Source organism: Micromys minutus (assembly GCF_963924665.1).
Source record: "Micromys minutus genome assembly, chromosome: 24".
NCBI classification, from domain to species: domain Eukaryota; kingdom Metazoa; phylum Chordata; class Mammalia; order Rodentia; family Muridae; genus Micromys; species Micromys minutus.
Genome location: NC_137959.1, coordinates 36,288,380 through 36,300,736, shown reverse-complemented (window position 1 = coordinate 36,300,736; position 12,357 = coordinate 36,288,380). Strand labels below are relative to the sequence as shown.

The 12,357-nt window shown below is 44.4% G+C and overlaps 1 protein-coding gene across 2 annotated transcripts in view; it reads left to right on the top strand.

Moving 5' to 3' along the window:
• Window positions 1-7,650, top strand: part of ADAMTS18 (ADAM metallopeptidase with thrombospondin type 1 motif 18) — a gene marked incomplete at both ends in the record, with an annotated part of 138,388 nt that extends 130,738 nt beyond the window's left edge. For both annotated transcript variants that reach the window (XM_080937342.1, XM_080937343.1), the window contains 3 exons: window positions 1,392-1,595; window positions 3,350-3,497; window positions 7,535-7,650. In XM_080937342.1, the coding sequence (XP_080793468.1) occupies window positions 1,392-1,595; window positions 3,350-3,497; window positions 7,535-7,650 (468 nt within the window). The remainder of the gene's footprint in view (window positions 1-1,391; window positions 1,596-3,349; window positions 3,498-7,534) is intronic.
• Between the last annotated feature and the right edge of the window lie 4,707 nt (window positions 7,651-12,357).

Here is a 12,357-nt window from a genome sequence, read left to right as displayed (position 1 = left end):
TCCGTATCCATGGCTACAGAACAGAGATGCTTGCTGGTGTTCCACATGCTTTATCATCTTCTTACTATCATCTTCTTACTTCATCCGGTCCAGGAGCCCAACCCATGTGGTAGCAGCACCCCAATATTTAGTGTGGGTCTTCCTACTTCATTTCAACCTGGCTGGAAACTCCAGGGCTGCGGTTCCCAGGTTGTTTGAAATCTGGTAAACCTGACGGCGAGCATCACCTATCGTAAGGAGCTTTGTGGCCACACATCTGTCCCTGAAATGCACTTCTGTTCTAGGTGATGAGCCCACATTATGGAGCAAAATCCTACAGTATCCCTGTCATCTGTCAATCATTTTATAGAAGTATTACTGTAAAATAGCCAGATGGAAGACGTGCCCTCTTTACGGTCAACCATCAGCATGCACCATGCAGGTAGCACTGAGCCAGCTCCTGTCTCTTCGTCTTTACGATGGAGCTAACATGTCACCCCTTCAGAGTTTGCGAAATTTATACTGATGTACTGACCTGTACACTTCATCCAGACCCTGTCCATTGCCTAATAGATTAAAACCGTCAGTCCTCTTTCAGACTTCTCTCTTTCTGTCCCTGGTGTAACACAGAATAGGTCTAGCTGTTGGAATAATATTATTGTGTTCTATATAGAGGTATCACCTTTCAATAAAAAGGGAATAACCTATTAGCAAAGGGCAGGAAATAAAAGGCGGGAGTTGTAGTAGAAAATAGGAACTTGGGACGATAGTCAGAGGCCGAAGGTTCACCTGGACTCTGAAGAAGTTGGACCCATGAAACTGAGGAGAGGTAACTAGCCTTGTGATAGACAATAGAGTAATTTAAACAAGTTATTTAAGTTATAGGCTAGCCACACACTTATTCATAAGATGATAAGCCTCGAGGTCATTATTTGGGAACTGGGGCATGTGTGGAGAAGCAGTTACATCTATGTAAAGATAAAGACAGGCAGTTATCCAATCTAAAATGGTTCCATCTTGGTCATTTCCATTCCTCAGCCCAAACTCTCCACTCTTTGGGGAGGCCTCCAGTAGGCAGGGTGACTCCAGTCCAGCCCCAGCTCTGTGGATGGAGGCTGAGGTGAAATCAAGAGAATTTAAAATTATTACAAGATAATGTTTGGGACTTTGACAAAGTGAGTGAATCAGTGACCTTAGCCTCACACATCCGCATGGCAGGCACCTCATCAATCCTGACGAACCGGGAACTCTCTCTGTAACTCAGAGAAAAGCACTTCGGTGCTCCAGCCTTTGATTTCCTCCTCGGTAACTGGAGGGTCTTGGCTGCTGTATCATGTCATTGGCGTTGTGTGGACTGACAGCTCTGTAGATTTGACTCCATGTGCTCTTTCCTTTCCTTTCTGGGCTCCTAGTGTTCTGCAACCTGTGGCTTGGGCGTGAGGAAGAGAGAACTCAAGTGCATCGAGAAGACCTTGCAGGGAAAACTGATAACATTCCCAGAACGGAGATGCCGTAACCTTAAGAAGCCAAACTTGGAACTGGAAGAAACCTGCACCCGAAGGGCTTGCCCAGTGTACAGCATGGCGGCAGGCTGGTATTCATCACCATGGCAACAGGTTGGTGCATGCAGTTTAGAAGGCAGATGGTCAAGTGAGATGGAGTAAAGGAGTATTGTCATTAACCAATCAACCATTGTCCCCTGTATAGAGTTGGAGTGGCTGGTATCACTTGACCCACCCCACCCCTGTCTATGAGCCTGGGTAGATACCACAGTCTTTAGACCTAGAAAATTGAAAAAAGAAGTAAAGCACTGAATAGAAAGCCTGTTCTATTATGTTCATGTTGATTGCCGCCACTTGAAACCATCACTTCAGGATGCTGCTTTCTTTTCCTACTTCCTGGTTGCTAGAGCAACATGTTTCCAAAGGAGACACACACTAAATTTTGCCAACCCCTGCCTGTGCTTTCTGTTCATGCTCTACAGGGACTTTCTCATTCTGTCTTTGCATTATCTCTTGTGTTAGCTATTGTTGTCCCAATTTCGTGGACAAGGATGGTAATAGGGTAAGAATATTCAGCCATCAGGACATGTTTTCTTGGGGATGTTAGTTGGGTTCCACAAGAGCTTGGAGCTATGTTGAGATGCTTGAGACATAGAGACTGCAGAGATAATACTGTAACCAAAGCTGCTCACCACACCCTTAACTTAGACACGGGGTACAGAGGGGGACCTGAGAATAAATCACCAGTGAAAGGGAACTGAATATTTCTAATAGACTAGGCATGGTAAAGCACACACACACACACAGCTATAGGCTTCTTACTGTTTGTAATTTTTATTTAACATTTACAAATTCTTTTTTATGGTTTGTGAAACCCCATTACTATGTGTAATGACTATAGAGACATGTTTGCATGGGGGAATCATATACTTTTATCGGAAGGAGTAAATATGATCAGAAATCAGCCAGCAAATGCCAGGAGGCCAGATGTTTTCCTCCTCAGACACCTGTTCTTGTATAATAAAGACTGACTTTGGACCTAAATGCTTATTGCGTGTGTATATACATACATATATATGTATGTATATAAATGGCAATGTCAGAGTCAGATAATTTGATGGAAACATATGTCTGTATTTGAGTATTAGGATAATTCCTAAATGTGTCCTCTTTCCTCCCAAACACCAGGCCACAGAACAGTATTTGTACAAAATGGTGCTCTCAGCTGCCTGCAGCCCATTCTAAAGCAAAACAGCGATGATCTATTGGCAGCACTGCCCTCTTCCCAACCCCCAGATTTCCTTATGTGTCCTTCTGTTAAAGATCTATCAACTTTTTTTAGCCACTGGGGACAAAATGAAACTCAGAGCCAAGATTCGTTTTAATTGGACAGACAAAAAAAACAAAACCCTGGCCGTTAGCTACCATGGTACTTCAAAACCCAGATAAGCACCATCCCAAAGTGTCTCTGGTCGGTATGTCCTTTATGGTCCCTGTTTCAAGCTACCCCTATCCATTCTGGCATCTGGCTGACATTGCCTGGGTTTCCTGACCTCCATCGCTGGCCACGTCTGGATATGTTTCTGAGTTTTAAAGGCACTTCTGGAGCCTACCTCCTTATGAACCCCTTAACCGGGAAATACACTCTCAGATGGTGCAGTAGCCTTTGCCCAAGATTTTCCTGATGGACCCCACAGCTCACACTGGGCTGAATAGACGTGGGCTGTATGGCCAGGCCTAGCTGTCGACTGCAGGCACCTTGGGGTCATGAATATGGTGCATCTTATTATTTGATGCCACTGACCTCAGAGAGGACACTGTCCAGTTGGACAGGTATAAAACCTCCCTTCTCTCTCTCTCCCTGGCAGTGCACAGTAACCTGTGGGGGAGGGGTCCAGACCCGATCTGTCCACTGTATGCAGCAAGGTCGGCCTTCCTCGAGTTGTCTGCTCCATCAGAAGCCTCCGGTGCTCAGAGCCTGCAATACCAACTTCTGTCCAGCTCCTGAAAAGAGAGGTAAAGGATCCTTTGTCCCATCAACTTTGCCAGTTTTAAGAAAGCATTTGCACAGCTCATTATACACGGTTCTGTGGCTTGTACCTTGCCCGACTCTAGAGCACCCACCGGACTGCATGTTTACACCTGTACAAGCCCCGATTGGGGGCACTTGCTGTCCATCCCAATATTGTGTGCATGATCTGAAGGCAGCATTACATCCAGTGGGGATTTTCAGCAATTTAATCTCGGGTCATGTTACCACTCCTCCTTTTTTAAGACAAAATATCTGGGGTGTGAGATTTAGCACGGTTGGTGGGGTGTGTACGAAGCATGCGTGAATCCCAGGGTTCGGTTCCTGCATGACAGAAAATTTTGCATAACTGTGCACAGCCGTAATTCTAGCCTTTGGAAGGTGAAGTCAGGAGGACTGGAGTCATCCTTGGCTACATAGTAAGTCTGAGGCCAGCCTGGGCTACCTGAGACCCTCCCTCAAAATAAAATGTAAGTTTTGCTAACCAATGGAAATACAAAGGTAAACAAAATTTCCCCCAGAGGAACTCACAACCCATTTAAAAGGACAGTGTTCTTAGTTGGTTCAAAGTGAAGGGCAGCAGGTACTGATGGGTAGGTAGTTCAGAATCATGCTTAGAAATCCAAGTCATTTTACAGAAATCTGGCAAACACCACCAGGATGTCTCTCTCTTTCTGCAGCAGAGGACTCCTGGGATTTCTTTTCAGTATCACCATCCACAGGTTTTCCAAGCCTGCCGGATCCCTCAGCCCACTTTTCCAACTTGTGGTGACGAATATCCAGTGCTTTCAGTTAGCCCCTCCCTCTGCCCGCTCTCCTGCATCACTTCCTGCCTCAGCTGCAGTTGGTTGGCAGCTCAGGCCATTGGTGCTCCTCCCTCTTCTCTCCTGTGATACTGGGCTGTTGAAACAGGACCGTCTGTAATCAACACTGGGATTCTACTTGGAGGATACGGAGACGATTTAGTATTTAGAATGGTGGAGCATTATTCTGCCAGACTCCGTCTCCACCCTGTCTACCTCTGGAGTCAGACCACCCCAGAAGGAAATACAACCCCTCAGTACTCTGGTTAGTCCTGGGAGCACCTCTCAGATAAGTACGTGAGAGACAAAATGGTGTCGGTGTTGTTTTTCTGTCATCTGATACTTACCTGGCTCAGGCCAGCCATTAAGCAGGCAGTAAATGAATGAATGGCGATGTACAGTGTGGTGATACCCTTCACTCCACACACATCGAGAACTTACCATGTATCCCCTGGACACCCATTCTATAGAAGAACATGTCAAGCAGGGTCCTATCCTGAAGCTATAACAATCACAGAGCCTTGTGGTGGACACCACAGCAAATCTGAACCTTGAGAAGATGGTGGGGAACCCGGCTTGCCACAATGGTGGAGTCAGACACCAGAATTGAAATCAACTTTCAAAGAGGGCCCCCAGGAAGTAAGAGAGGGGGACCTTGTGTGTGCTTAGCAGAGGAAAGAGCAAATACAAAGGAACAGAAAGATACTTGGAACAGGAGCACAGTTGAGGACTGTAGAGGCACAAACCAACTGTGGTACAGGAGCTTTAGCGGCCATCACAGAGACATCAGATCTAGCTAAGGTGGAACGCCATGGGGTCTGTAAGATCATGACCATGGGTCACCTGTTGTAGAATGAGAACAGGGTCTCCTCATGGAGAGGTGGCTGCTGCTATCCAAGAAGGGATGGAGGAGTTTCTTTATACAGGAGGTAGTAAGGAAGGTGGAAAGCTGGGTGGAACACTTAGCCAATGGTGCTTGCTGCTTTCTGGCATGCGCAGAGGGAGGGCTCTTACATCAGCATCCACAGTGTAAGCCTGGTTCAAACCTCAGATACCCGGCCGTTCACAAAGCAAATAAGGTACCATATACACACAGCATGCTGGCCTTGCTTGCTCTGCCTCCAACATGAAGCCCATGGCCCCAGATAAAGGCCTGTGTTAAAATCCCATTCTGTTCCTAGGACAGATGGCTCCACAGTTAAAAGCACCAGGCTGCTCTTCCAAAGGATCAGGTTCAATTCACAGCACCCACATGACAGTTCATAACCATCTATAACTCCAGTTCCAGGGAACCTGATGACGCCTTCTGGCCTCCTTTGGCGCTGCAGGCAGGCGGCACATAGACATGTGACATGTATAGAAAGAGAACCCACACATGTACATTTTTAAAGAGAGGTAAGGTCAGCCAAACAGTAGTTCATGCCCATAATCAAAACACTTAGGGGGCAGAGGCAAAAAGCATAGCAACAAGTTCAAAGCTATCCTGGGGTATAATGCAAGACCCTCTCTCAAAAGAACACACACAAAAAAATAATCGACTGTGAGGTTTGGACAATAGTTTCAGTGGCCTGTATTATCTTCCATTGTGCCATCAGAGTAGTCTAGACTGTAAATAAAATGATTAACATGGAGATAAATGCTAACTGATCTGGAACATCAGCGGTAGACACATATGTAATAATTGAACTCAAGTATGTCAGTATATGTACATACATATACGTTAGGCCAATGAAATATACTTGAATCTTCATCTTAATGTCTGACTTGAATCATGAACCTAGTTAGTATATCTCAAACCAGGTTTCTGGTGCTATATCCCCAACCTATAGGAGTGTCCATTTCAGGGAATTAAATGCCATCCTTTGACATACTGATCTTAAAAATATTGTTATTTCTTTCACATCATTTACCAGCAAGTAAAAGTTACCAGCACTTTGGTGTGTGTATCTCCAGAAGTCACTGGCAAGAAAAGAATATCCCACCTCACTTTTAATTAATTTTTCAAAAGAAAAATAATAAGTTAGACAGGACTTGTATTTCGGTTGAGTCGAAGGACAGGACTTACCAAGTACAAAGCTAAATCTTTTGCTACCCAGAACTCATTGTTCAGTGTGAGTTTTGAAACCTGTGAGGAGGAGCATGATGCTCAAGCCAACGCAAAGCAACGATGGGGTTCTAAGACTAAAACTCGCTGATGACTTTAAGAAGACAGTTGATAGAGAAACTACTCTGCGATTGGCACTATCTTAAGTATGGGGAAGAAACCAATGAAGAGTCGAGACCAAGACCTTGGTCACAAAGCTCTTGCCTTCTAGAGGACAGACAGGGTTAGCGACCGCACAGTGTTGAGGGTGGATAAACTGAGGCCCCTTCCTGCAGGGACAGAACTTTAGACTGGTTTGTTGCCTGGGCAGAGGAGAGAAGAAACCAACCTGAAATTTTGGGGACAGCAAACTCACTGCTGCACTGCCGATGAGCAAGGGGCCTAGTGTGGAAAGAGAGGCGTAGATAGAGTCTGGGAGGCAGGCTTTCAACCTCCATGGCGATCACCATCCCTTGGCCCCTTAGGATGGGAAGGTGCCTGAAAGGGATTCCTGGGAATGACTGTGGAATGGGGAAGGGCATAAAAGGGAAGCCAGGACTTAAAGAACTCTAGGCAGATATGAGGCACAAAGCAAATCCAAACTGGGGTCGATACAAAAGGACAAGAGACCTGTGGGTCTTTACCGAGTATCCCAGTTGCTTTCCTCTTGCCTAAGAAATGCACTGCCCTGGGGCCCTCATGTCTGTGCTAACTGCTGGAATATATGCAGACGAGGAGACCTGACCTCATACTAGGTATGGCTTTTTTTTTTCTAACACTGCCCCCTCGTTTAAATTTTGCTAACACACACAGTCCCTTTTGGCATCTTAATCCTGCCCTGACAAAGTCCATATGTATCATGGGCAGAACACATGGAGGAACAAGGCAGAGGGGCCTAGGTCTCTGTTCTGTAGGCCCTCGTCTTAATAAGAAGTCCAGAAGCTATCTCTTGCTCTCCCACCCTTACCCCTCCTCTCCCCCTTCCCATCCCCCTCCACCACTTGCCCCCCACCCGTGCGCTCATGGCCAGCCTCTACTACCCTCTTAACTCCCTCATGACCTGAATAAACTCTATTCTATACTTTTAAAAAAGGACAGAAGCCTTACCCAACATGCTAAATGCTTTCTGTCCTTTCAGATGATCCATCTTGTGTGGATTTCTTCAGCTGGTGTCACCTGGTTCCTCAGCATGGAGTCTGCAACCACAAATTTTATGGAAAACAGTGCTGTCGATCATGTTCAAGGAAGAGCTGATCTCAGGGTCTCCTCACTCTCCTCAGACCAGGACCTGACCGGTCCATCTCCAGGTCTTTGTTATCAAGACTACAAAACACAAAGGAACTACCATAGGGCTTAAAGAATGGACAGATAGCCACCAGCCTCCTGAGTCAACCCCTGGAAACACATGGTACTCTAAAGTACTTGACAATGGGAAGCGAAGCGATGACAAATCTAACTTAAAAGGAAAAAAAGAAAGCCTTTGGTTTGCACTGTGATTCGGAAGGTGAGAGACGCATCGCACTGAGATATGTCAAGTTTTCATTTTGACAAAGTGGCAATCTTGCTGGCTTTGGGATTGGTCTCATCCTCACACACATATATGCTTGAACATGAAAGGATTCAACAGCAAAGACATCTGTTTTTTTTAAAAAAGTCTTTAAAGTTTCAGGTCAACGACTGAGACCCGGAGCCATGGATACATGAATGGAACTCTGCGTAACAGTTGCTTAGATTCTATTGTGTCAAACTCTGACAACCAAACGGTGCTCAATAGGTGCTTGCTGCTGGGCTGCAAGCTTCATCTTATGTTTTATTTTTGTGTGTTGTTTTTATTTGGTTTCAAGTATATTCTGCTGATAGCGAGTCTCCAAGACTGAAATGAACAACTTGAAACATCGTCCCAGTGGCCACGTGGACTACTTAAGTTCTCCAAGGAATTGAAATCCACACCTGAAGGGGTAAAAATATCAAATCCTGATTGATGTCCTTCACGTGAAATCAACCCCGTAATGTCTGGAGCTTGTTGAATGGGACCGTGAGAGGCAGGGAATGTTCTGTGCGCTCTAAGAACAAGAATTGTGATGTGTTCACTTTTGGTAAAAATAGGCGCTAACTGGTAAAATAGCATGCTTGAAAAGGGGAAAGCCTACCACTTATAATGTTCCATACATATTATCAGAATGCTTAGAAAATTAAAGGCTGCTTGTGGTTTTTCTCCTTCCAACTGACGAGTTTCAATTTGCTCTGGGACTTGGTCAACAAGAGGGGGGGGGGGGCGTAGAAAACACCGTGGCTAGAGAAAAATCCATCTGTCTTCTTGCTGCATTAATAAATTACAACTCGCCAAGATCTTTCCATGAGTAACAGCATTTCACCATGTCTCAGAAGGAGAGTTTTGAGCGTCAGGGGCCAACTGTTGATGGCCATTAACAAGCTTCAAATTGTTCTCAATTGGAAAAGTACCACGCTGTTTTGCCAAAACCAGAGTAACTTAAAAGACGGTGCCCACCCCCCTGTAATTCTTTGAGAAGTGTCTCTCTACAGGGCTTGTTTATATGATCCTAGTCTACTCCCCCCCCCCAAAACTTCTTTGATGAATGTACACTTTTTTTCACTGCTTCTCAGAGTCTTGGTTCAAATAGGGGTTTGCTAGCTCAGCAGAACTAGCGAGACAGTGGTCTGTTAAATTTAACAGCACTCTTTGTCCCCACCCCAGTGGGAACCGTGAGCTCTTGCATGCCATGGAAGTGAAGAGTGACAGCTTGGCCTTCTTGGATTAGCCTTCCAGTAGCCATTTTGATATGAGGAGGAAAAAAAAAAAAAAAAAAACAACAACAACAAAACCACACTACCGCTCCCTTGCTCTACGAAAAGTGGGAAGTTATTTGACTTTACATAATTATCACTTTATTATTTTATGGGAAAGAATTAATTTATTAATAGCCTATTCTTATGTGTTCTCACCTCTCTTCTCTGAGTAAATGATATTCTGAGGGAAAATGTTGAGTTAAAAAAAACATGGATTATAGAGAAAAAGTCAAAATATATGTGTAATATTTAATTATTTTATAATAAAAGTATTCTGTTCCTTCGTCTTTGAAACTTGTTAAATTCTTGAACAAATTAGTGAGAAGTGGGTGGCTTCCAAGTTAATTTTCTGTTGCTGGAGACCCTCAGCAACTTCACTAAGGGGAGGAGGGAAGAGCTTTAAGAATTTGGTACCTCTGTACGAGGAAATAAACTGCCCAATGCTTTTGGGACCAGTCAGATGGCTCCACCACTGAAGGTACTTGATGTTAGTCCTGATGACCTGAGTTCAATCCCTGGAACCCACACTGTGGAAGGAGAGAACTGACCCCCCGAAACGAGTCTTCTGGCCTCCACACATGCACATGTGCAGCCCCACAAATGTGGATGAAAATACGTGATGTTCTGACATGTTCTGCTACATGAAGCAGATCAACATTTACATATGGAAATCATTGAAGATTAAAGCCATTAAAGCAACTGCCTATTTGAAAGGCATTCTGGGAAAGTGTGTCAAAATGAAAGGGAGGGGAAAGAAAGGATAGTACTTACAGGATGGGACAGGAAAGGAGGGAAAAAGTAAGATGTTAAACAGCATACATGTTCAGGCTTCCCAGACTTTAGTCATCAGACCCATGAAGACTCTGGATGAAGTAAGTCCAAATAACTTGAATCGCCAGCATTTCTCTGCATTTATGACCACACACCAGACATAGCTCTAAAGCATATTTAAGAGTATTATAGTATGAATTATTAATATAGACGAAAAGAAAGTGAAAGCAAAAAAAAAAAAAAGCTAGTTTTGTATTTTGGAGTAACGGAGTATATGGTTAGGAGAGATTCATTTGTGTTTCATGACTTCCAGGTCCTATGCTCAACACTTTTATATATGTTATCTTATTTAATGTACATATCAATTCAGTTAAGGGGATACTGTTCACCAAGAGGAAGCATCTGGGATTCTGAGAGATCACATATTTGACCCTGAGGCAAATGGCCAGCTTGTGAAGGGGTCAAGACTCAAACTCAGACCCCTTAGAGCTCTTCTGTCACAACCCTGGGAGACATAAAGAGAGCAAGGAGCACATAAGCCTTGGAATCATGGTCCCTACGATGCGTATGAATAAGGTTTTAGTGATAAATGACTTTAATGACAATGAATTGTAGGCAGAGCTGGGAATTTAAGATTGGGAATCTGAGTGGAAGGTAATAAATCCCTGCTAAGCCCCGCTTTTCAACAGAGGATACTTGAAGACTTGTTGCATAGTTTTAAAACTCTATTCCTTAATAATAGCTTCTCTCTGGGATGATAGTATTTCCTGAGCAATAGCACCAGAGTGTCTAAAGCCTGCAGGTTTCCAGGATCATCAGGATGGAGAGAAGGCTTGCTGGGCTGCTCTTGGCATGGGCTCTGTTCTAACCATTCCTGAGGCAGTGACTGTCATACTAAGAGTGGATTGGAGCATTCCGATCATTGAAGCCTATGGCTGCAAATGTCATAGGGAAATGGTCATATGTTTACAGGGTTTGTGCCCTTATCTTGAAAACCATAGAAGCATGGACAGGTTGCTCAGTGGTGAAGAACACAGATGCTCTTGCACAGGATACAAGTTTTAGTTTTTAACCCATTTTGGGCAGCTCAAAACCACCCAATTTCAAACTCCAGGAAATCTGACACTCTGGGTTTTACAGGTACCTGCACTGCACTTGAGTGTGTACACACACACACACACACACACACACACACACACAAAACTGTATAGTACATGCCAGAGGTGTCTTGGCCATGCTATTAACTATAGCACTGGCAAGGCAGAAGCCGAAAGCAGCAGATCAATTCAAGTTTGAGGCCACCTTGGTTCACATAGTGAGTTCCAGGTTGGCCAGAGTTGCATAGTAAGACTGTGGCATGATGGTGGTGGTGGTGGGAATGGTGATGGGTACATGGGTGGGTGGGTGGGTGGGTGGATGGATGGATGGATGGATGGATGGATGGATGGATGGATAGATAGATAGATAGATAGATAGATAGATAGATAGATAGATAGATATTCTTTGAAAGTAAAGGAAGGGATCCTATTTTCTATTTTACCTCATCTTTACCTTAAGATTTTAACTCTTCAAAAACCTTGGTGGTCGACACTTGTATTAGATGTTTCTCTCACTGATGTGACCAAATGCCTGTCAGTAAGTAGCTTGTGGGAGGAAGGGATTATTTCTGCGAGAGAGGGGTCTCAGCCACCAGGGTTGAGAAGGCATGGCAGCAAGCAACTCCTTGGTGGGTGCTTTTTACATCTCCAGAGGACAGCAGAGAAGAGACAGGAAACAGACTATACATGTCAAAGCTCTTTCTAGTGACTCACTTCCTCCAGGTAGGCTCTCACCTTCTGAAAGTCCCACAGTTTCCCAGCACAGGGTCACCAGCTTGAGACCAACTGTTCAAACCTGAGCCTGTGAAGAACAGTTTATATACAAACCGTAACAATCCTGATGATCCTTTACATCAGTACCCTGTATGCATGTGATGGAGACACCAGAAGAGGCTCTGGACACTTGACTCTCGCGCTTGTCACTCAAGGTATCATCCAGAGTTTCTCATGAGAGCATTGGATATCTACATCCTTCCTTCCCCCATATCCAGGGAAATAATTATTTTCTCTGAAGAAAGTGTTTTAAAAAGGCAAATGTTTTATAACTCCTTCAAATGGAAATGTGTGTGTGTGTGTGTGTGTGTGTGTGTGTGTGTGTGTGTAAAAAGCATGGTATAAAGAGAATATAGCTAATCAATAAAAAAAAATAACCTTGGAGGCTAGGGAGATGGCTCAATGGTTGAGATCACTTGTTCTTCTAGAGAACCAGAGTTCAGTTCCCAGAACCCACATCTAGTAGTTCACAATCTAACTTGAGCTCCAGGGATTAAGATACCCTCTTCGG